At 38.1% G+C, this 24,817-nt stretch overlaps 1 protein-coding gene across 1 annotated transcript in view; it reads right to left on the bottom strand.

Annotated features, from left to right (window-relative positions):
- Window positions 1-24,817, bottom strand: part of SMAP2 (small ArfGAP2) — a 38,819-nt gene that overhangs the window by 5,713 nt on the left and 8,289 nt on the right. Inside the window, exons 2-9 of the mRNA XM_039876656.1 lie at window positions 10,292-10,425; window positions 8,944-9,029; window positions 7,899-7,977; window positions 4,723-4,809; window positions 3,604-3,685; window positions 2,497-2,606; window positions 1,559-1,724; window positions 803-1,119 (exon numbers count right to left, since the gene is read on the bottom strand). Coding sequence (XP_039732590.1) covers window positions 803-1,119; window positions 1,559-1,724; window positions 2,497-2,606; window positions 3,604-3,685; window positions 4,723-4,809; window positions 7,899-7,977; window positions 8,944-9,029; window positions 10,292-10,425 — 1,061 coding nt within the window. The remainder of the gene's footprint in view (window positions 1-802; window positions 1,120-1,558; window positions 1,725-2,496; window positions 2,607-3,603; window positions 3,686-4,722; window positions 4,810-7,898; window positions 7,978-8,943; window positions 9,030-10,291; window positions 10,426-24,817) is intronic.

The following is a 24,817-nucleotide window of genomic DNA, read 5'->3' as shown; positions in this document are numbered from 1 at the left end:
CAGGGGTGAGGGTTTGGAGAGGTTTACTAGATTTCTTAGTTCAAGGGCACCCTCTTCTGTTAGTATAGTGAAATGACTATTGAAGGGGAGAAGGACGGTATATTTCTGATTTTGTGATTCTCTTTTCCACTTCTCATTTCTTACTTTCCCTTAGCCACCAGGTCTCCAAAGAGCACATTCTCCTTATAAGTCATCCTCATCTCTCCTAGAAGCAAGCTTTTCCAAGGCTACCATCTATAATTCTATATATTTCAATCTCTTATTTTTGACTTTAGAAGTAACCAGAGTTTTAATCTACCAGATCTCAGACCTATTCTCAGCATGTTTCCGATCAGGGTAGGACTTTCTCTTTCTGGGGGGTGATTTTATCTGTGTTCTGTCACTGCTTCCTCTCCTCTTTTCACGTAGTCTCCTCTGTGATGTTGGCTCTGCTGAATTTAGGTGTTTAATACATCTACTGCCATGTAATTTAAAGTCTGTATTATTCTATCTGCTAGATGTGGTAGTCATGGGTTATGGGTGGTTTTATTTGTGCTCCTTATTTAACTGTATAGGTTGTTTTTGTTTTGATGAAGGTGTGGAGAAATTTAGGTTTAGGCAGTTACTCTTATTCTACAAGAACCCAGAACTCCTCGGAAAGTCTGACTTTAGAATGACCTAGGGGAAAAAAAAGCAAACCTAAGAATGTCTCTTGCATTGTCCCATCCACTATTAGGATTCAAAGAATAAAGGAGAGACACAAACTGAGACAGCCTTGAGGCAGTCTCAAAACTGTTGTCCCGAATTCAATAGGGCAGCTTACCTGAGTAAGATTCCATTGCAGCTGCTGAGCTGGCTGCACCCCGTACATAGTCTGGGGCATAGCTGCCATGCCTGCCATGTAGCCAGCCTGATGGGTGGTCATCATTCCATTTGGCACACCCATCACTGATGCCTGCATGCCACCCATATAGCCTGCAGGCATGGCCATGGGGGCAACCATCCCAGAAGCTCCTGGCTGAGCTACCATGCCTACTGGAGGGGGCATCATGCTCCCCATTATGCTGTTTGGAGGCGCAACTCCAGGGAAACTGGGGTAGGCTGTGGGATATGCCATCTGAGCAGGAGCCATGAACATTGCTACCAAGAAAACACACACACAGATCTGTTAGAAGGAAAGCACACAAAGTCAGTCCAAAGTCTCACCGGCTACTCCTTTCTAGCCTGAATTTCTCAGGACTACTCAATTCAGAATGCTCTTTCATACAGCAAAACGGTTAGTTAGACAGATTCCCTACAAGGTTTGCTATGACTTACCAGTCAGTTACTAACCTAACCACTTCCCCTCTAAGGTCTAGATCCAGACGTTAAGTCAGACTTCACACAGGTGTGACACCAGACCCCACGGACGTATCTGCTGATACTTTGTGGCTTCACAAGAAGCATCAATTTTGTTCAGGCTTATTTGGAGTATGATGTCCCAGCCCCCAAAACAACTGCCCCGTCACAACAAATAATTCCTGCATGGAAGTCCTAATGTCTTTATCTGGTATATTGCCATGACCCCCATGAAATTTACCTTGGGCGGGCATCTGTGGTGTCTGGGATCCATACAGTGAAAGGATGGAGTCTTTAGAGAGCTGCTTCTTGCCTGTTTCTTCCGATTTGCTCCCTGGCTCTGGAAACAGGTTCAGGTTTTCAGGAACAGAGCCAGCACTCCCTGCGGTTGGCATGGAACCTACAACCTTAGGGCAAAGAGGGCAAGAGGAGAGTTGAAACTGTCCTCATGGGGGTCTCTGTAAGGACCTCCCTCATCTCTCTGCTGCTCCTAACATTTCTAATAAGAATTCATGGCTCAGTTAATAACTTCTTGATGTTTTTACCATACAAATATCTTTAAACACCTGATAGTCAGGTTCTGGTACAACTCTGTTTTTTTAGCAAAACAATGTGACTTCGTAAAAACAAAACAAAACAAATAAATGATGCAGCCAGAAAGAACTGACTTTAGATTCCAGTGCAGACATTTACTAGTTGTATATCGAAAGCCTATTTACATAACTGTTCTGAACTAATGTTTCCTCATCTATAAAATATCCATTTTGTAGGGCTGTGGTGATGATTTTAAATTATAAATGAAACTACAAAATTACATACAAACATTGTGCCTGGTACACAGCAGGTATTCCACAAATGGTAGCCATCAAATGTTTCAAGTCTCTCATACCTACAAATTCTCTGGCAATAACTCAGGCTGAGGAGTTAACCTAAAGCATCAGCCTTTATAATCTGACACACCTTTGCTAGAAGCCCACTCAAAGGGTCCACCCTTTCTGGGCAGGAGACAAAATGGAATGAATAGTAATCTTAGGATGACCCAGTATTAAGGCAAGAATCAAGAATTAAGAAAACCAAAGTCTAGTTCCACTGAAGAAGCATGACATGGTTCCATGGTTACGTTATCAAAATCGTTCTTTTCAAGATACTCTTTAATCCTAAGGAGCCCACAAGACTCACCTTTCTAGAAACTGAAGAAGAGGGGGATGTAACAGAGGCCAAAAGTTCTAAATCCTTCTCTAGGGTATTGCTGGTCTTACTGTTTGTAATGGAGCAGGCCACAGGAGCATCTGGAAAGAGAGATCAAAGTTAAAATGTAGCCCTGCTCATTAAGACCATGCCTTCCTTCTATTCTAGACACAAAGCTGACAGAGAAGCCCCATATGTTCCATCATGGAAATCCACGCTTCTAGAACCATCTAGCTTGGATGCGGCATCTCAAAAGAGGCTTCATTCCCAAGAGCACACTGGAGAAGCCTGTAGCCCAACTATAAGTCACAGGGCAGCAGAAACCCAGGCCCGAAGGCTGCATTAGCACCACACCAAGAGGGCTGGCTGGCTCCCTTCTGGCTATTTGAGGGACAAAGTTGTATAGGATTTATTTTCAGAGAGAAATGTAAAGTATAGAAATTAGAAGCCAATTAGAAGTCCTTTTCAGCAGAAAAGGACTGAAATGAAGTACAACCATCAGTATGTAAAAGGTAAAGAATAAGCTCTACTTTTGAAAGGGGCAGAATAACTAGTTCAGGGTTTCAAAGGTTTGAAGATAAATGACCACAAGGTAATGAGCCATCTCAGAAACAGGTCGTACCTGAAAAATGAGAGAGATGGGGATGGGCTCACAGGTGGTGGTTTAATGAAAAATGCTAACGTTTACTGAGTGCTTACTATGTGTCAGGCAAGGGGCTAAGAGCTTTAGCAGCATCTCATTTCATCCTTCCAACAACACCTTTGAAGTAGAGACTCTGATCATCCTCACTGCGTAGACAGGAAAGTAATGTTCACAGGTTAAGTGAATTGCCCAAGGTCACATAACAGTAAGTAGCAGATTTGGGACTCTGGCTCTCAAGGCCATGCTCTTAACCACTACACTGGACTATCATTCTGAAAATGTCACAGTAAACGCTTCTTAGCACAACTGCTCAGATGTAAAACAATGAGAACATGAGAGAACAATCTTAGTGACAAAGATATAAACTGAAGACTCTTATCTCTACCTATCTTCCCAGAATCAGAGAGAATTCATTAAAATTTAAGATTATGGGAGTGGAAAAGTCTAACTCTTACCAAGGCCCAACAAATCCATGACAGGTGCTGTAGATTTCGGGGAGCTTTTCCGAGGTAGTTGTGGATCTTCTTTTTTCTGTGGCTAAGGTGAAAATATGTTACAGAAAGAAATAAGCAGGTGTTTTGAATCCTTTTTTAACCCTCTTCACAGTAAAGCCACAGGTATTCTTGTAGTATGGTTGCTGTTATTCAAAGAGAGCTACCAAAGAAAACAAAACTCAGGAAGTGTTGGGTGAAAGATTCAAGTCAGGAGGCATGAGTACATAAATCAATACTAAAGGGAAAAACAAAGATATCTGTGCTTGTTTGGCTTTCTGAAGAGAGAGATTTTTCTGAAGCCAATACAACCACAGATCAGGGGATTCAACAGAAGTAGCAATTTTGGGTCCCAGGAAAAATCAAGAATAAAGGCAGATGTCTGATGGTACAAGAGCTGAGAGCCAACAAATCTCCTAGCAATTAGGAAACCTTTAATATTAAAAGGGAGATCAATTTAAAGATTACCTGATTTACTCTGCCAATATCACTAATGACTGTGTCCTGCACACAGCGCAATTCAGAATGATGATAAAAGACTGCTCATTAAGCAAATAGTAAAAAGTCCCCTCTCCCAAGATTCCAAGCTTGTATATTAGAGTATCTACTACTATAGCCACAATATGTCCTGTGGCAAAAGAAAGGTGTCTACTTCATTGTGACAGAGCAAGAATACAAGAAGCAATTGTTTAAAATGAATTAATGTGCCCTGGCTTTGAGACTGTTCTTAACTGCAACAGGAAATGAGGTACAGAAGGTCTCACAAGAGAAAGATTTATGTGGAAGTAGCATCTGCTCAAAAGGTATCACACAGCCTTGGCATTCTGGCATGGAACCTGCCTCTTGCTTAAATGGGACAGATGCAGTTCCCAAACTTCCATCTGGCCCCAAAAAGAAGTGTTACAGAGCAGATTAGGCAAAAATAAGCAATGGGAAAGAAGCAGAAATGGCAGCTGGCAATCTAACCTAAATGTAGAAACCTTTAGCCCCAGAGGCAAAATGTTATCAACCCTACCTCACTCCACCACACATATAAACACACGCATAAAGCCATCCACACAGTGCAAATACTTTCCCACTTACCATTTTCACTTTCTCAAAAACAACAGGTTCCATTTTTTTCTCAGGTGCTGGTTCACTCCCTCTTTTCCACTTGTCATCTTTTTCTTTCTATAATGATTTTACAAACAAGATAAAGAACACAGGCCCAATGGTGACTAGTAGTTTGATAAATTACCATTCCAAATGTCCAAAAATGAAACAAAAAGTCCCTATTGAATCTGAAGCAGGAGTCTCACTAGCTTAGGGGGTTTCTAGGTGTCAGGCATGAGAGCTGGTCTCGTCCACATTAGTCTCAATGCTCTATGAAGCATCCTTCAAATATCTTAGGTGCCTGCTCTCCTCATTCTGTCTTATGACTCTTGAAATGTGCAGTTAAGTTTTATCCTTAACATTTCACATTTCACCAGTTAGCTACCCCTTTTTTACTCAAGTTTAACTTGCTTTGAGGGGTCCCCCCTCATCCTGGTACACTAGTGAATAAATTCATGTTCATCTAACTCGGCATACAGCCTTTGTGACTTTATAAATTCAATTTTAAGTTTTATCAAGCCTCATCTCTTTAAAAAAAAAAATCAGAAAATAAACTAACTTCAAGCTTAAAGATTAAAAAAACAAAAATCATGGAAATAAAGCAAAAAAAAAAAAAGTAAACAGATTAAAGTATCCCTTTTAGGGTATCCTGAATGATTTGCCAGTATAAAAACCAAAAAGCACATCAAATAAAATATTATAAAGTCTCTCACAGTTTCTGTTACTTTCAGGGGCAGTTTCATAATACTTTCACAGATTATAATGTTATTGGTCACATTTTAACATCAAATGAACATCTAAGTATAAAACAGAGCCACAAAGAAAATTCAAGAACACAAGCATATTAAAGGAAGTATTAGCCTTGCTAATGATCAAAAAGTGTAAATTAAAATGCATTTTTTGGGAAGATCTTAATAATACCTAATGTTGGTATAGATAAAGTAAAACTAGTACTCTTATACAACACTGAGAAAACAGTATAAAATAACTGTACAATTCTGGAAAATATGTTGGCAAAAGTATGAAAGACAAATACTGAAACCCTTCGACCTAGATAATATTGCAATATATCTTAATAATCCAAAATATAGAAAAGGTTATATGCACCAAGAAATTCACTGCAGAATTATCTATGCTGAAGAAAAACTTACCTGAAACTAATATAAAAATTATAGTGAATTTCAACTCTAATTGAAAAATAAAAATTAAAAAAAAGAAAATTTAAATTCCAACCTGTATGCCACAGAAGGAAAATGGTAAAATAAAAGCTACTTATTGAATGAGGCAATAATTAAATTATGAAAACTATATAAGTAACATAAAAATACATGATATATAGTAAGTTGAATGAAAGTAAAAGACATTCTATATAACTGTATTATCACTGTGCCTCCAAAAAGTAATTATAGAGAAAAAGAGGGAACGTATCAAGATGACAATCATTACTAAGAGTTGACATGGATTTTCCACTTTTTCATATTTTCTGTAAAATATTATAACCACAAACACATGCAGTTATGTCTGTTTCATACATAGTGTAACACATTAATATGAAACACTATTTCTTGAAGTTAAAAATGTTTTATCTGTCCATTAAACAATACTCTTTAATTAACAAAACTAGTTTCTTTTCAATTTGACATTAAATGTCTTCACTTAGAAAATATTAATTCTTGGTATATAAATATTCACAAGAATATTTTCAAAAACCTAAGCACATGAAATAAAATTTGAAATAGCTTTTTGGTAAACAGAAGGATTTCCTTCCTAAATGAAAACACCCATGAGTAAAACAGGCTGTTTTCAGGGGTATGGTACACCAGCAACATAACTATGAACAAACATTATCTTCACACAGCAACTCTTCCTTCCTCCCTCATCTTCAAGATTACCTCAGTTACCCTTTTCTTATCTCATATAATTTCATATCTTCAGGTACAATGAACAGGGCTAGGCAGACCGACCATTTATAGTTTTCTACAAATGAAAAGAAGTATATATGTTTTGTTTCAAACTCTTTTTGATGATGCCTTCCAAGCCACAGCTATACACTGGGTTAATCCTTCTTAGAACAGTTATGATAACTTATAGGCCCCTTTTCTGTACGACTATGAGGTAAGAGTTCTTCATACTAAGCAATTATCCTTACCTAATTACACATATTATTTTGCACTGACTTTCCTGCACTGAAATTCACCTACCAGTTAATGTCGTTTCGCACAACCTCCAAAGATCAATTTGGAGATGATTCCAATCAGCTTGACATTAAATTATATGGAAAGGTTTAGAGCCTGGGTGATTTCACTGGCTAGTACAGACTCCATTAAAATAAATAACTAGCTAGATGATAGACAGAGAGAGTGAGACAGAAAGACAGGCAGGCAGGCAGGCAGGCAGACAGACAGACAGAACCTCTGGCTGGAACTGGAGAATCCCATACTCTCTCTATTTCTGAGACTCAAGAAATGGTTGATGATTCCTAAGAGAATTTACTGTACAATCTTGTCAAAGCCTTTTTAAAGGCCTAATAGTAATATTTATTGGTTTTCCTTTAGTTGTCAGTAGTCAGGCTTATATTCTTCTTCCAGAAACCACGCTCTATTTCCTCTTGTATGTTATACTTGTCCTAGTTATCATACATTGTATTTCAGATTCTAACCTCATGTCTAGGATGGAAAGCATACTTGGCAACTAAAACCCTTCTGTGAAACAAGGGTGCCACTGGCGATCTATCCATCGACACAGAGGAAATATACGCTGGTCAAACTGAAGGAAACTGGTGATTTAATTACAGCTGATTTTGTTGACCTCATTTACAGAATAAAAAAATTCATGTATGTATAAATGTGTGTGCATATATGTACACACTTATTATTCTATTTGATCTCATATGCCCAAGATGTCCATTTGAGGAAATAATTTCAAACTAGGAATCACTTATACCCAAATACAGATAAAGGTGAAGAATTCACTGCCAGCCCCTAAGGCCAAAGTTTGCTCTCCATGATACCTCAGGGCCTTGATTCAAAAAATTGGCTTTTTTCTACTTCTGTATTTTGTAAATGATAGCTTTTGAGCATGTTGGTAGCTATGCTTCAAATTCTTCCCTGGCCTGATTAATAAGCAAATTACATTATATGCAAAAACTTGAAAGATTTACCACCAACCCTAAAGGCATTGATGTCCAGACTTCGGTCCATATATTTCTTCTTCTCATATTTATCTCGAATAAATCCCTCAACAGCTCTGCAAAAAGCCTTTAAGGACAAATCAAACAAATCTTCCCCACGGTATGACTACAAAAGATCACTCTCTCCCCGCTGCCTGGTTTCCCCATATGGCTCCTGTCTCTTCACATGTAAGTTCCCTGACCAAAACCTTAAAATGCCTTCTTCACAGTTACTTCAGGGAATCCTGTTTCCTCTGATTTTCCTTCAGAGTGATGAGAGCAACAAATGGGATTAAGCTTCACACTGACATCAGAGGAGACTGTGGCTGTTCTAGAATACAGGTAAAGCAGCAATTACCTATTTCAAAGATCTTAAGTCAACAGGCCTTAAACAAAGGCAACTGAGTGCCTCTCATAACTATAAACTCTTGCACCCCGCTATTAGATTTTAATTGGTGGGTCTTCTGCAGGGCCCCAAATCTGTATTTTAACATGTTCTACCTTCACCAACCAAAAAGCAAACTCTAATGAGATGGCTGACAAACTACTTTTTGAGGAACACTGCCTTTAGGGGGTTTGGTTTTATGAGCTGGGTGCTTTTCCAAGTTGTGGGAATGGCGGGGGGGTGGGCGTGGTGGAGTTATTAACTGGTTAACAACAGTTAATTCTTTCACACAGGATATAAAAAGACATTAAAAATAAATGGCAGTTTTGCTGATTTGACACAATACAGTAAACTTAATCAAACAAGTTTCAGAGATCCAAAATCTACTGAAGAAGTCACTTTATGGGAAGAATTCACAGTGAATCATCGCAGTCTTTATTCCTAAATGAACCTTCCCCATGTGACACCACCATTCTGATATAGAAAGCATACATATGCTTTTGTATGTATTTGTTGCAGGTGAGAGGAAATGTAAGACTTTGACCAATCTAGATAGATTAGATCTGACTTTTGCCAGATCATGGGTCCTGGATCTTATGTGACTCTTCCAAAACACCAAAATACCACTCAGCCTTCTAAGTTGCTCCAGAAAAGATACAGGTCTATTTGAGGTCGCCGAAAGGTCTCCGGAAGGTAGGCTTCATAAAGTCGGTTTGCCTTTCCATTCCCCATCTCTTGCATGCACTGCAATAAAAAAAGAGACGTGGAAACATGGAATGTCAGAATAAGAAAGAACTGAAAAACTTCCCACCCAATGGCAGCATTTTACAATTTAAGAACCAACCTAGAGAAAGGCAGAACCAAGATTTAAACCTGTGTATCCTGATTTCCAATCCATGATTCTCTTTACTCCTAAATATTTGCCCATAGATGTATTTCCTACTCCTCCCAAGAGTTCCTTTTACTGAAAGATCTGTCTGACAAGATATATTTAATTCAGTGATAGTTCAAGATCTCATGTGAAAGTCCAAGACACAGCTACCAATCAAAATGTCTACTTGGCAGGTAATAATCAGTGCCTAATCGGGCAGGCAATACGCAGGCAATAACTACTTTCAGAGTTTATACTATTAATTAACCTATTCAGCTTTATTGACAATAAATGTGCTTCACACTGGGCTTTTGAAATAGACTCTAATACTTGAGGGATAAATTCCAAGTCTTTTTAAATCTTCAAATTCTCAAATACCTCCATGGATATAATTTCCTTCATAAGATACAACAAAGTGCAACTGAAAAATATAACATGAATCTATAAAAACAGTCTAAAGTATTTCTGAAGCCATGTCCTGGTTAAGAATAACCTCTTAACCTCTTATTTCTACCAATGACTTTAGCAACTGGTTTTCTTTGGAGCCACTCCCTGTACTGCCCCCCCAATTTTTTAAATTACTTTAAAAAGTTTCAACATAGTAAGAGAGTAGAGAACAATGAATCCACATGGAGATGCAGATCTTAGGCCAGCTGGACTCACTAACTTAAGTGTTTCACTCCTAGCCCACCAACCTAACAGCAAGCAAGATTCACATTTGCATTTTAGCAAAAAAAATTATAAGTATATAAGTTAGAGGGGCTTTTTTTGTTTTTAGAGAATATCTAAAACTACAAATGTTAGATCTACAAAGGCCTTGTAGATCTAACATTTGTAGTTTTAGATATTATTTGGAAGATAATCCAAAAACCTATTCTTTACACCTTCCTGGATCCATGAGGGCCTAGACCATAGACTATTTATGTTTTAACGTACATAAAATATAGGTAGACTAATTTGTATATTAAATAGAAAGATTAAAAACTTCCCTATTAATGTATGAGAATTTGACACAAGTGTTTGACAACTATATTTTCCCTTATCTTCACCTTTGTGCCCAGTTTGAAATTCATCTGGAATTACTTTAACACAGAGATATGGGAGATGCTGACTCATTCCTGGGCTGTGTAAGTACCTGAATCTGTTCTTGAGTCCACTGGTCGAGGTTAACTGATTTTACCCTGGATATGTGTACCCCCAGATTCCTGTGGATTCCAGCGCATCGAATGCAGATGAACACGCCAATGTTCCAGGAGGCCCATCGTGGCCCTGTGAAGGTCAGGAACAGGAAAATACAGTACAGATTAAAACAACACTAGGCCTATGCTGTACTATTTAAATATTACAATAAAAGACCCATTCTGTAATATTTACATTATCAAACATTTCTGCTAGAACATAGTGAGAGAATTGTTACCACAATCACCTTTTTATTGGTTTTGTTTATTCCTCCATGGATCAGCTTGTTTGTTCAATTTTAATTTTTTTAAGTGTACAAATCAGTAGTTTTAGTATATTCACACAGCTGTGCAATCATCACCACCATCTAATTCCAGAACATTTTTATCATCCCAAAGAAAAATCTCAAACCCATTACCAGACACTTCCCCATTTCCTCCCAACTCCTCTTACCCCTACTCTAGCCTCTGGCAACCATGAATCTAATTTCTGTCTCTATATATTTTCCAATTCTGGACATTTCATATAAATGGAATTATACAATCTATGTGCATTTGTGTATGGAGCAGCTTTTTACAGTGTCCAATAATAAATGTTGAAATACTATAATACTGTTACTTATATAAAGAAAAATCTCAGGAGAACAGTGCAAAAGTTATGTCACATTTTATTTAGTATCTGACACGAATAGCCCTCCCTCAAGAAACTTTTCAATGGTGGTGGGACCGGGATTCACTTTTCCTACTAGGAAAAAAGATACAGATACGCCATGTCAGCCTAAGGATCAACCTAAAATCTAAAGCTTTGTTTATCCTCCCCTTCCTATCAGGCCTATGAAATATGCATCCAGATTAACTTAATAGGATCCTTTCCTCTTGGGCTGATGTCCATATTTTGTGCAGCTACAGAACCATCTAGATTCAAGTTTGTCAAAAAATAAAAAGATGCTTATTGAAATAAAAAAGAAATCTCAGGTATGTATTTTAATAAAAAACCATTACATAACCTACCATCCCATACCAACTTTGCTCACTCTAATAATCACTCTGGAAAATTATAAAATTCTTTTTCATAATTTTTATGAAGGAAAAAAGTGACTTACTTTTATATGACATTTTCCAAAGACTTATTGAAAAATCACTACTATTTCCCTCTCCATTATTCCACTAGGCAAAAATTTACCACATAAAATAAACATGATATAGAAGTTAGAGGTTGCAGTGGAGAGGTGAAAAGACACAGACTGATTTTCTAAAGAGATACAGGACCTGTGTTTGGAACAACCAAGGGCATAAGACTTCACTTCTGTTGGACACGGATAATTATTTTGTTAGTCTGCAGGTTTTGACAGCAATTTTAACGAAAGAAAGTTAGAATCGTATGGCAGATTAGTCCTAGAAACTTGAATCCACAATTATTATAAATTAAAATGTAACTTTTAAAGATATGACTTAGATACTATAGCAAATACTATAAATACAGAAGCTCAAATCCTCCTTATAACCACCAGGTGGTGTTCTCTGCCTAAAATTTTGTCCCAATACCTTATCCTGATAAACTCAGATTATCTTCTATAAAGACTTTCAGTCCCTTCAAATTCTTAGACAAATCTGCCCAGTAGGTCTGCCATATAGCTAAGAAACACACAAATGATTCACATACTTCTTTCTGTGGCAGGAAGTTACATAAACACAAAAAGAAAAACCTAACCGGATGCGAATGAGGTTTCATAGGGGGCTGTCTGTCTATTCTGGGTTATACTTTTCATAAAGGAACTCAGATAAGATCTAAGTTATATAGGTTTAAAAACGAGACCAAAAGTTAATATCTCACGTTTCTTTATCATTTTCCCTTTGCTTTAGATTCTAGAACTCATGATAAGATAGTTAAAATATGGTTGTTTGCTAACAAAATCAGAAGCTAAGAACACTAATTAAAAGTAAGCTGTGGAGCATAGGGAATATAGTTGATAATACTGTAATAATTATGTATGACGTCGGGTGGGTACTAGACCAGAGGGATCACTTTGTAAGTTATAGACATGTCTAATCACTATGCTGTACACCCAACACTAACATAATATTGAATGTCAACTATAATTGAAAATTTAAAAAAAAATTTTTTTAAGAACGAAAAAAAAATTAGCTGTGGAGTGTTACACCATTTGCCTCCTGGCTGTCAGTCTAGAGAAGATGATTCCAAATCATCTAAGCCACTATCACAACTGTGGAATGTCTCTGCATCCCGCTCGAGAGTACTCAAAGCCTCTTTGCTGCTGAGGAATACAAGAGTAAGATCTGATGCTCTGGAGCTACTAACAACGTAACAAGGCCTCAGTACAGAGACACAGGCGATGGTATTTTCACAAACAGTCAGAGGAGAGCCTCCTCTGTCCCCTTCCACATCTCTTCTAGAACCTTTTTCCAGAGAAACAGTGAAGGTTCAATCCTAGTCAGCCTCCTTTAGTTTTAAGTCACTAGATTTATTAGTCAATAGCTGCATACTCCATAAAAGAGTCTGAAATTAGAGAAGAGGAAAACACAAGAGACAAAAGTTACTTACATGGTTGAAAATGTGGGGAAATGGTATCATTATTAAAAGTTCAATCTTTGCAGCCAGGAAAAACTTAGTTTTGTACGTTGACTCCATCAATGATTAGCTGTGACCCTCAGAGAGATATTTAAACTTTTAAGTCTTGGCTTTCTCATTTATAAAATGTGTACAATAATATCTACCTCACAATATTTAGAATGTAGAGGGATAATAATAAAAGAGAGCTATATGTAGACTTGCTGGCAGCATGAAGCTGTTGAAAAGCTCTTCAACACAAGGGTCAAGAAAGGAAGAGAAAATCTCTTCCATCTTACATCCAAGCTCTGTTGAATCTACCTTGGAAACTTTCCCAGAATCTTATCCATCTCTATCTGACCTTCTCATCTCTCACCTATAGGCATTCATTCTTTTTAACATTATTTACTGAGTATCTACTATGTGCCAAGCACTCTGCCTGCCAGGTATTAGGGATACGAAGGCAGAGAAAATAAAGATGAGATTCCCAATTCAAAGAGCTCATGGACTAACAACTAACTGGTCTCCAGACTCCCACCAGAATAATCTTTCTAAAACACAAATCTATATAGATCAGGCCTCTAAATATAAACCTTTTGTGTTGTCTTATATATAGAAGTGAAAATATAAATTGATGCCAGTTTTCTGAATGGCATATTACAAACAGGTCTCGATCTCTTGCCACAAAACCTGCTCTTCTTCCATTTTTTTATCCCCCTTAGTCAGTCACACCGCTGACCACTCAAATGCATCATTCAGAAATTTAAACATCTTTGATACCTCTCTCCTTCAACTCTCATATCTATACCAACACCAAGACCAAAATATCTCACAAATCAGTATCTCTTCTCTCCATCTGCAACACTATTTCTCTAATCCAAAACCACCAGATCTCTTAGATTAGTGCAATAATCTCCTAATGTCTCTCCACTTTTACATTTCCTTCTCTTCCAACCCCAACCAAAACCATTCTCCACAAAACAGTCAGCTTGAGGTCTTAACGAAGCGAACATCGCCTTCACTAGGCTGCTTAAAACCCTTCTATGGAAGGCTTCCTTCTATCACTGTTGGATTAAAGAATAAAATCCTTAACATGGTCTCCACGATCTTATACAATCTGGCCGATGCCTACCTCCCCAGCCTTCAACTCCGATGATACCAGTCTTCTTTCATTTCCTGAAAACATTTTCTTTACTTAAGGCTTTTGGCCTTTGTACATGCTGTTCCCACTACCTAAAAAGCTCTTTCCCAACTGCCATCCACCACTTGTAGCCTGGTCAACTCCTATACATCACAAAGGTCTCAGCTGAAAAGTTTCTTCCTAAAAGGAGCCTTTCCTTGGCCCCCTCAGTGTAGACCAGATTATAATCTCTCTTTCCATCTTTACGTTTGATTATGGATAATTTCAAACATATAAAAGTAGAGCATAATTAACCACCAGCTTCAGCCATTATCAACATCTGGCCAATCTTGTTTCAGCTATACTCCCACCACCTTCCCTCACCTCCAACTGTGGAATATTTTGAAGCAAACCCCAAATATCATGCTATTTCTTCCGTATGTACTTTGGTATATATCTCTAAAAGATAAAGACCTTTTAAAGATTATAAACTTTCATTTACTCTTTGCTTTTTCTAAGTTGTACCACGTTTTATCATATATTTATTTGTCTGATTGTTTAACATGTCTTTCCCACGAAACTGTAAGTGCCACAAGAGCAGAGAGTAGATTTGCAATACTCACTGTTATATTCCCAGGGCATAGCATAGTTCCTCACACATAGCAGTGAGGCAAATTTTTAATTTTTAATTAAAAATTAATTAAAAGTAAGTAAATCCTTTGATTCCCCCTCCCACCACTTGTAAGAATTCATCAGGGAAACAACAGGTCAAGTATGCAAAGAAATATACTAAGAATGTTCATTAATATATTAAGAATGTTCTAATAAAAATTAGAAACATCAACGGATTACATAAAGGAATTATGGTATTACTACACAATGGAGGAAAAATTTTGTAGCTCTCTATTTAATAAAGAAATCTCTACATATTAATTTGGAAATTCAAATTCCCCGGGCTCTACTCCAGTCCTACTGAGTCAGAAACTCTAGCGGTGAGGCCCAGCAATCTGTTTTAACAATCTGTCGAGTAATTCTGATGCAGAAGAAAAGAAAAAAAAAGAAAGAAAGAAAGAAGAGAGAGTGTGAGGGAGGGAGAAAAGAAGAAAGAGAAAGGTTATTTTAATTTTAAAATCTAGTTTTAAAACAGTACACACAGAATAATTCAATTTTTGTTCAAGAATGTGAATAAATGTATATGTGTGCACAGAAGAATGTCTAGAATGATATATGTAAAATATTAAAAACTATTATTTCTGGGTAGTGGGGTTATGAAATACCTATTTTAGTTTCTATATTTTTATATACTCTGAATCGTTTGCAATTAACTTGTACTGCTTTTGTAATGAGGGAAAAAAACAGTAAAGGTATTTTCAAACAACACACCACTGTCCATGGCTCCTCACTGGCTACAGGATAAGTTGATACTCCTTAACAGGACATTGTAAAACCCTTTAAGGGCCTGTGCCTTGCACATGCTGAGCAAGCCATCACTCTGAAATATGCCGTGCACTCACACCACTTTACACTCACACCCTTCTTCTTACCCGGAATGGCTTTCTCCCCCAATTACTTGCTTGACAAACTTCAAAATCTATTCCACTGTCACCTCTTCTCTGAGGCCCGCCAATGGAATAAATCTTGACCTTCTCTACGGCTAATAGCCAATGTATGCTTTGCTCTATTAATACTCAATATCTCATTATAGTTAGTTGCTTACAGGTCTCTCTTGCTCTAAGTAGACTGTGAGGTTTAGGAGGCAAGGACCATGCCCCTTCATCATTTATCCCAAACACTTAGCACAGTGCTTACAAATAGTATATACAAAATAAATATTTGTTAAATGAATTCTTCAGCAAGATAAAAGCATACAATTTTTTCTTGTTTTGGAAAATGAAAGATGAGTTTTCAAACACCTTAAAGGTGAAACAATCACACAGAAAAGGGATTAGGTTACTCTGGTGAGGCTCCAAAGACAGAACTAGCATCAATGAGTGAAGCTGATTTTAGCGCACTCTGGGGAAGAATCTTCTAACAATTAAGGCTGTGTGAAAACAAATACAGCATATCCAGAACTCGCAGAAGCCCAGTAAGGGCAGGTATTCATGCAGAGGCTGGATGATCAGCTCTCAGGGATGGTAGAGAAATGATCCCTGCACAGTGGGTGGGCAAACCCTGAGCCTTAAGATCCCTTCTACTACTGCAGTTCTTCTAGCTGATTTGTAGGTGATTTTTAGGTCCCTTCCTGTTTGACTGTCAATGGTTCTGAAAATGCAACATGAGAAAATCAATTTATGAAATGTTAGGACTTGATGAACCTAAAAATCTGAATCAAATTCAGTTCATGAAGCCTGTGACTGGCACTAAAAACTGGTTTAAATGTGACAGATACATAAGGAAAAATCTAAATCAACAAACTCTGATTTAAAAACAGAGGTTAATTCTCTTTGACTTGGTCTGTCATTAACTCTAACATGTTCAAGTGAAGAAGTTCAAGTGAAGAAGAAATATTTGTTTTAAAAATAAGTCAAAAAAAAAAAAGAAAAAGAAAAAGAAAAGAAAAAAAGAATCATTCTAATGCCAGTTACTTAGTTTCACTCAGTTCCCTCCGGCCCGATTCATTACAAAGAATACACAGAAACACCATTGCCATCTTGGAGAAATTAAGTAGGGCTGAGAGGTATGTATGTTTTCCAGCCTATTTTCATCTATACAAAAGAGAATTCACCTAGTCCCTTATTCAAACAAAACAAAAACAATAAGCAGTTAACCTTGAACTTCTGTAAGTACAAACATTTTTAGGAACCAGGAAACCAAAATAAGACTTACTCAATCCACCCCTGCTCTCAGAATGCTCTGCGAGAGAAGTCCCTTCCTATCCGGTCCATCTTGCAAGAATGTTGTTTCCTTTTCTCAAAAAGAGACACTGTCCACAAATACTGACTGAACTACATTAAGAGCATGCAATGCAACTTTACAGAGAATTGATCAAGGAGGGAATTTACTTCTTAACAATAAAGAAGAAACTTCGCAAAGTAGACAAAAACATCAACAATATACACCAGAAACAACTCCTATGGCCGAAAGCCTAGAGAGAGAATTGAAAAGAAATATTTCCTTCTATCAGAGATGGAGTATATCCCATGAGAAAAAAAGCTCAACAAAGTTGGCTGGCATCTCTGTCAATTGAGAGAAAGCTCAATGAGCTAAGAAAATGGTCACGGCAGATAAAAATTGGCCAAAAATAGAGTTTAAATTCCAGATGTCCCCAAATGGCTCCTTTGCCCCTGCTATTCAATAAGCAGAGACCTGAGAGGTGGGTGCGCCCCTCTCCTTCAGGTTCCCAGGGAAAGAGGAGGGTTAAACTGTGAGAGCCAAGCGACCCTGGGGTCACATTCAGGTTTGATTAAGCTTCCATCAGCAGCAGCCCCTGGAACATCCACAATTACAGGAAAACGTTTGCTTGTTTTCGCTCTTTAAAAGTAATTTTGATTTATCTGTTTTTACTTATTGACTATTATTTAGCTGATGCTACATTTGCTTTTATTATAATTCCTAAGATAGTATTCAGTATAATGCTTAGGGGTATACTATTTCTATTTCATTGGACTCTCTAGAATTAGACAATGTAACTATTATACTTTGACTGAAATAAAGATCCACTATTCATTGAAGTTTGACATGACCAACTGGAGACATGTGAAATATAAGAAGTGCAACGAGTGTTATTAAAAGTCTATTAAAGTAACTTAATATGTATCTCAATAAATTTTGATGGGTTTTAAAAATAATTTAAAATAAATAAAAACTAACCAGCAACAATACCCCTAGCCAGACTTAGTCATATTTTTATTAGTTTAGCCCTAAATTCATAGGTCAAATTAGGGGAATTGACATCTTGCAATTATTCGTTTCTTGTTAAATACATGCTCCCACAAGACCATTGTAAAAGTTGTAGTACATATTCCTGGACCTCCAAGTGGCCCCATTCTGTCTGGAGAATCTTGAGTTCCACCTGTAGGATGATGTCTCTTATTATGCCAGCAACCTCAGGAAGGGGCCTGGGTGCCTACCTACTGAGAAATGAATAAAAGAGCCCTAAGTGAACAGCAGCACAGGAAGGCTAGTTTGGTTTTTACTTCTAGGTCAAGTTCTCTAGAGAGTAAATCCTGGGAGGTTGGACCTTAGACAGCACCTTACACATATAAGGCCTGAGAAAAAAGAAATCAAGCAAGGTAATTAAGAATATACACTGGTCTTATAAAGCTAAGGCACAGAGATCTCAGGACTATGACGCGGGACAGGCACTGGGAACAAGCCAAGGTAGGATCAGCAAGTAAACCTTAAAAGGGTGACTACTTTTTAGTTTTGTTTATTTTGTGACCAATTCCCTTTTTTGTTTCCCCCTTGTACTCAATGTTCTAAACAGTCTTTAACAGGGCTAAGGGGAAAAAAAGTCGAAGGAAGTGATTTGTGTCTATATATGAAGCAGAGCTTTAGAGCAGAGGAAGTAATATAATGAAAGCATCAATGATACAGAAGAAGCAACCCAAAGTGGGGGAGAGAAGCAGGACCACCTGGGAAACTTCATCTCTACTTGAGGATTCTCCCTCCTCAAGTTACATTTTGGAGGTTCTCCGTTTAGACCAATAAGGAAAACTGGACTACTTATAACTTTCCGGATCAACTTAAGATCTCTGACAAATAGCTTTACAGGGGCTATTATTTCCATTTGCAAAACATCATTTTCTGCAAATCTTGCTCCATCCACTTTTTCTATCAAGACTTTTCTCTTTTTGACTCCCACAGTACTCTGTTGTTCTCCTGTGGCACTCATCTTTGGTTTGTTGTTCTGTTATTGGGTTTTATTTTGTTTTCATTTATTTTTCTGAGCTCCCTTGGGTAACAACTGCCTAAGCGAGCATACTTTTAAAAAACCTACTGTTAGTATTTTTTTTATGGGGACTTGAGGTACAAATTGCTTATTACTCAGAAAATAATACAAAGGTAATTAAACATCTTACATAGAAAGTTGGGAAAAGGGTGTCCTCAATGTTCCTTGTCTCCAGTTAGCCTGTGATATTTTGGCTTTAGCCAATTTCCTCTGCACAAAGACCCCACTTAAAGCATTTATGAATAAGCTAGAAGAGTGGTGGCTGAGACATGGCTTATCTGAAAAGGGGAGGGAGGAAATAAAAAATAGCTGCTTTCACCGGGGGCAGGAAGGAGATTATTTCATTAGGAGCTGAACAGGGAGACTATCTCAGTACAAACAATTGTTTGGTTCAACAGCTCCATGTGGCCAATTACTCCAGCAAAGACTCAGCTGGAATGGAACCCAGAGCTTGCCAGGACCGAGGGACAGGGACTGACACAGGTTCAAGTGTCAGCTTCATCACGGTGTTGGGGTCCCGGAATGTTCCAGCAAGGATGTTCACAGAACGCGCTCTACCCAATCAGCACACAGCATCATTTTGCACCCAACTCAGTCGAGAATGTGGATTTAAACGAGATGAATCAAAGATGGAAGTGGGGCAAATGCAAAGTTACCTACCCTAAAACTGACAATTTTACAGCAAACATAACAAGTATAAAATTAGATCTCATAAGAGAGCTAATGCATTTCAATCATCATGTCAATGGTTAACAGCAGGCTGGAGGAGGAGGTGGGTAGGGAGGGATTGCTAACAGCTAGGCAGCTGTTACAAAGTCTGCCAGGTAGATCTGATATTTCAAAACTTGACATTATAATTGAACTAATTTCCCATCACTCGTGACCTCACTTCAGATAACAGGCACTAACTTGGTTCGCTAGAAGTCACTTTCTTCACTCCTTGGGGACATTTAGCACTTTACATTTTTAGCTTTATTTCAAGTTAAAGTCTTAACTTCCTCTTTGTGACAACCAGTATCTACACCTACTCTGAAAAAAGTACTAAAGATGCAAAGTGAGCCTGACCACTTATGGTGTGCGTATCTTTAAAAGAAGCTACTAAAAGAAGGGTGATATGGCCATTGACCAATGAGACTTCATCCTCCAACCCTAGGCCAGGTAATAAGCAGAAGAGAAACAATATGAAATGGATATTAAAAATAGCCCACATTCAAACAGTACCACTTTCTTCCCTCTAGAACAGTGGTTTTCGACTGAAGCAATTTTCCCAAGGGGCAATATCAATGTCTGGAGACATTTTTAGTTATCACAACTCACAGGTGGTGGGTGGGGCGTGCTACTGGCATCTAGTGGGCAGAGACCAGGGATGCTGCTAAACATCCTGCAATGCATAGGACAACCCCACAACAGAGAAGTAGCCAAAATGTCAAGAGCGCAGAGGTTGGGAATACCTATTCTACAGGAACCATTTTTAAGTCATTTAGTTGGGAGCATGTGAGATATAAGATTATGTCAATTCTGTGGAAAAGCCTCTTATCTTGTTCTGTAACAAGCAATTTAGAGCACTAGAATTCCAAAATTAAAAAGAACCTTAAGGATTACCTAGTTCAAGCACATTGGAGAAATAAAGGCCCATTGAGGTCAGGTCATTTACCCAAGTTCATAGAAATTATCAGCTGGACTGAAATTGGAATCATCTCTAAACACCCACAATGTGTGTTATACATAGTAGATGCTCAATAATGGTCTCTAAATTGACGTCCTGCTCCTTAAGTGTTCTTTTCTATTACAACATACAGTTCACTCTCTTGCTGAGAAGCCCGACACCTGAGAGTGTGCGTGAAGGCTTATTCACACCACCTCCCATCGACATTCCTCTTCCTCCAAGGAAGCGCAGAAGTGGAGGAGTGTGACACAATACAGCTCAAGAACCAGTGGCCAAGCACAATGTTTTGCAGCAGCTTGCCTAACACATCAGAGGAGCCCCGACAAGCGGCAAACATTCGGAAAAGCAGTGCCAGGTTAATTGAATCACAACCATATCCAAACAAGCTAGAGAACTTTCATTTCTAAACAAACAGCAGAACAGAAATGAATTTTGGGATCAAAGTACAGATGGTTAGTCCAGTGGCATGTTGAATGTTAGTCATCAAAACAGCCCCGGCTTAAGGGGAGAGAGAGAAAGGTGGCGATTTGCCCTTTCAAAATGAAAACACACAGTACAGTATTTCAAAACCTAGGTGTTTCAAAATTGGGTATAATGAGATCCAGGTCAGAAAGTGTGGTGCAAGGGGGCGGGGCAAAGATGCTAGCCATGTGAACAGAAAAGATCCCACAAAGGGAACATTATGTAGGTAAACCCAGGACAGGTCTCTAGGAAAAAAATCACAGCTTCAAAAGAGCCAAAGCAAGGTTCTTGAAATTAAACCTGTTCCAGTGGGAACAAGGAAAGCTTCTAAAGCTGCTGCAAGGTTATTATTAATTTCTATGGCACCTGAGAACAGTGTCTAAATATTTACTCTCATCCCACAAAAAGGCTAAAAGGGACTGCTATTTCAGCCTCCTGTTTCAAACCCCATGCTACATGTTCCCCAAGTTGATGTGTCACACTAAAACCTACTGAGAGGGCAGAGTACTAGCTTCGTGAATGGCTCCAGTTTTCAATGCAGCACAGATGCCAGAAGCACACAAAAGAAATAGCACAAAGAAGCAATTGCCACCAAGCAACTATGAGATTCACCTGCTCGGCTTCTTGAACTGTCACAGATCTTCAAATATCTGATTTAATGCTATGAAGGTGACTTTCAAAAAAGAAACAAAAAAAGCATATGAGCTAAACACACATTAATAGAGTAATAGTGTTTATGATGGAAACATTAGACACTATGTGCCAGACACTGTGGATTTGGTCTGCAGATATAAATGGGACAATCCCTGTCTTCATGGAATTTACAGTCTAAGAAAAGCCCTTGAAAAAATGCAGTAGGTATCATCCCCTTCCTACCAATGGATGACCTCTAATCCACCTTTCCAGGGAACTGAATTTAAGTGTAGGAGGCCTGTATGAACAATATAAGATGCTGATCAATAGTACAATATTTCCACATATCAAGTGTATAATGTGGAAGACTGTGCATGTGATACAAGAATATATCTTGGCCCATCTTGCTTCCACCACGTGCCATAAAGCTGTTCAAGCCAGGATTCTTCCAGCTCTCCATTCCTTGTCTTAACAGATGTCTACTGCGGTGAAGCACTTCGGAATGACAGTCCCCACAACAAGGCCATCTCTACATGGGCTCATCCCAGAGGACTCCTTGACAACTTTTTACAATTAGAGGACCCCATGAATACTCAACTCTGAACATCCACCAGTCTAACAGCAACACAAAAATTTACATTGTACCATTATTTATAATACTGAAAAATTAAAAACCAAAATGTCCAACGACTGGGCAAGAGTTAAGTAATAACCTATTCAAATGATGAACTACAGTAAAGCTATTTAAATGTTTTTAATGTCATGAAAAATGCTTATGATAAATTTTAAGCAAAACAATAAAGATATAAAATTATTATAGTATAAATTCAAGTAAAAAAATAGGTGATATGGATTATGGGCAATATCATCTGCATCATACTTCATTCTTCCCAATGGTTTTTATCAAATATGAATAACCTTCATCAGAAAAAATAAAGTTTTTGCTTTTTAAGAAATAACATTTAATGTTTAGCTAATAAGCACAAGAACTCTCCTGCCCCCCACCCCCAATCCCTCGAGACAAAAAACAACTAGTCTGGGAGTCTGTTCCTATGGTTACAAATCTTTTTTCCCCTGTAAATACATAAGTCTAATGAAACTGAGCCCTATTTTTACTCTCTGCCCACAATATGGACCCTTGATTTGAGTCACTTATGTCAGGCTGCTTCTGTTCCTATCTGTAAATACATAAGTCTAATGAAAGTGAGCCCTATTTTTACACTCTGCCCACAATATGGACCCTTCATTTGAGTCACTTATGTCAGGCTGCTTCTGTTCACAGACTAGGCTTAGAACCAAGTCAAAATGCTCATAGGAGCTGATCTAGAGTCTTCCTGATTCCAGCGCTGCTTTTAATGACACTTTCTTTCTCTCATATACAAACTGAGAAAGTTATTATAGCATTCATATCTACAGGAAAGACCTTTCCTCGAAATTCTCCTAGGTCTGAAACAGTTTCTCTAACCAAACTCCACGTGCCTACCCTCAGAGAAACACAGTTCCCAGTCCCACAGCCATTCTTTCAGTAAAAAGGTTTTCAACATAGCAGAAGAGCCTGAATCTTTTGTTTCTTTCTCAAATGAGCTGTCACACTTAAATTGATTTCCATTAGCACTGCTGTTTACAGCTATTTTGAACAAAAACATCATGGTAAGAACAGGGAGTTTCCTTCCTATTTCTCATCGGAAGGCTTGTGTCAGCTTTAACCCTAGTGGTAAAGTATCAACAAGATAAAGACAGCAATGCCCCTTCTTCCCCTACAAGCTTTATACTGCAGCCTAAGATGTCCCCAGCTCACAAGGAAAATTCCATAGGAAATCATTTTTTGAAGGCATAAGAACAAGAAAAACCAGCTAAACAATATTAAGACGATCTTTAACTTGAGATTTGAAACACTAGAGAACTTATTTCTAAATCCACACATTGGGGACTTCCAGTGAGACAAGAAAAGAGGAAGAAGTTAACAAAATTTACTTCGTGTGTATTTCAGGAAGTAACATTGTAGGATTAATACGTAAACCCACATCTAAAGATGTAAGCTCTGTGGTATAGGCTTGGAGATTTATGGTCTTTCCATCACTAGCAGCTGGTGCAAAAAGACTACATGGCTATTCGAAAAAAGGAAAAGAAAAGGTGTTCAAGTCTCTCAAATCATTATACTAGGTAGGACAGGCTTATCAGCTACAGCTGAAAGTAGGTCTCTCTTCCACCTTTATTTGCTTACTATTTTCATAAAATGAGAATGCTGCACATTTGTGTTTTGGGTGAGGAGAAATGAGGTGAAACCTGAGGAATCCAGTTTTCACTGCTTTGGAGTAAGAAATTTCGTTTTGAAAGCAATGACTTGAAGTTAAAACAACAACAACAACGACGAAGCATTCTTCAAGTGGGCTTATGAAATCCGGTACTTTCTAAATAAGCCATAATCTACATGTACTTAAAAGTAAACCAGAATACCCATAAATATACAAACGGAGGGGCGGGGGGGGGGGGCGAGGGGCTCTGCAGGTCAACAAAAAGATGGTTGAAAACTAACATTACTTGAAAATGAAAAGTAGCAGCAATAATAAAATCCTGTTACTACCTAGTGATATGTTACAAAGGTGGGATTCCAGGGCAAGTTTCAGCCACACAGGAAGGAGGTGGGGTGAAAGGGATGTTGGACAAACTGAAGACAACCACCAGGGCAACCTTACGCTGATGGATGGCCACAGCTGAAGGCAGATTTGGCTCATCTCTGTGGTTTTCCACTGGGGAGAGACCTGTAGTGCAGCCATCAATGGACCAGCATCCACAAAGCCTGTGGGGAAATACGGGATCCAGAAAAGTAGGGTAGGGAAGGAGAAAGTTTGGAAAACGGAGGAGTCAAATACAATAGTGAAATAATGTACTTATTAAACACGAGGCTTCAAAAATGCATAAATGTACCTCTTAAGTTGAAATGGGCTGGCTGAAAAAAACCCGGTATTCTGGAAAGCACTCTGATATGCTTTTTAAAATACCAAATTACATTTTAATTACATCTGGAATTAAAGTAATGCCTGTCAAGAGGAAATTAATTTTTGGAGAAAAGAGAAAAACAGTAAAACCTATGCAATTTTTACAGTTAGTAACTTTACTGAAACAATGAGGTCCCTTATCT

The sequence above is a fragment of the Pteropus medius genome, unplaced genomic scaffold, assembly GCF_902729225.1.
Source record: "Pteropus medius unplaced genomic scaffold, Ma_sr-lr_union100, whole genome shotgun sequence".
Lineage (NCBI taxonomy): Eukaryota > Metazoa > Chordata > Mammalia > Chiroptera > Pteropodidae > Pteropus > Pteropus medius.
This window is presented reverse-complemented; position numbering and strand designations above follow the sequence as displayed.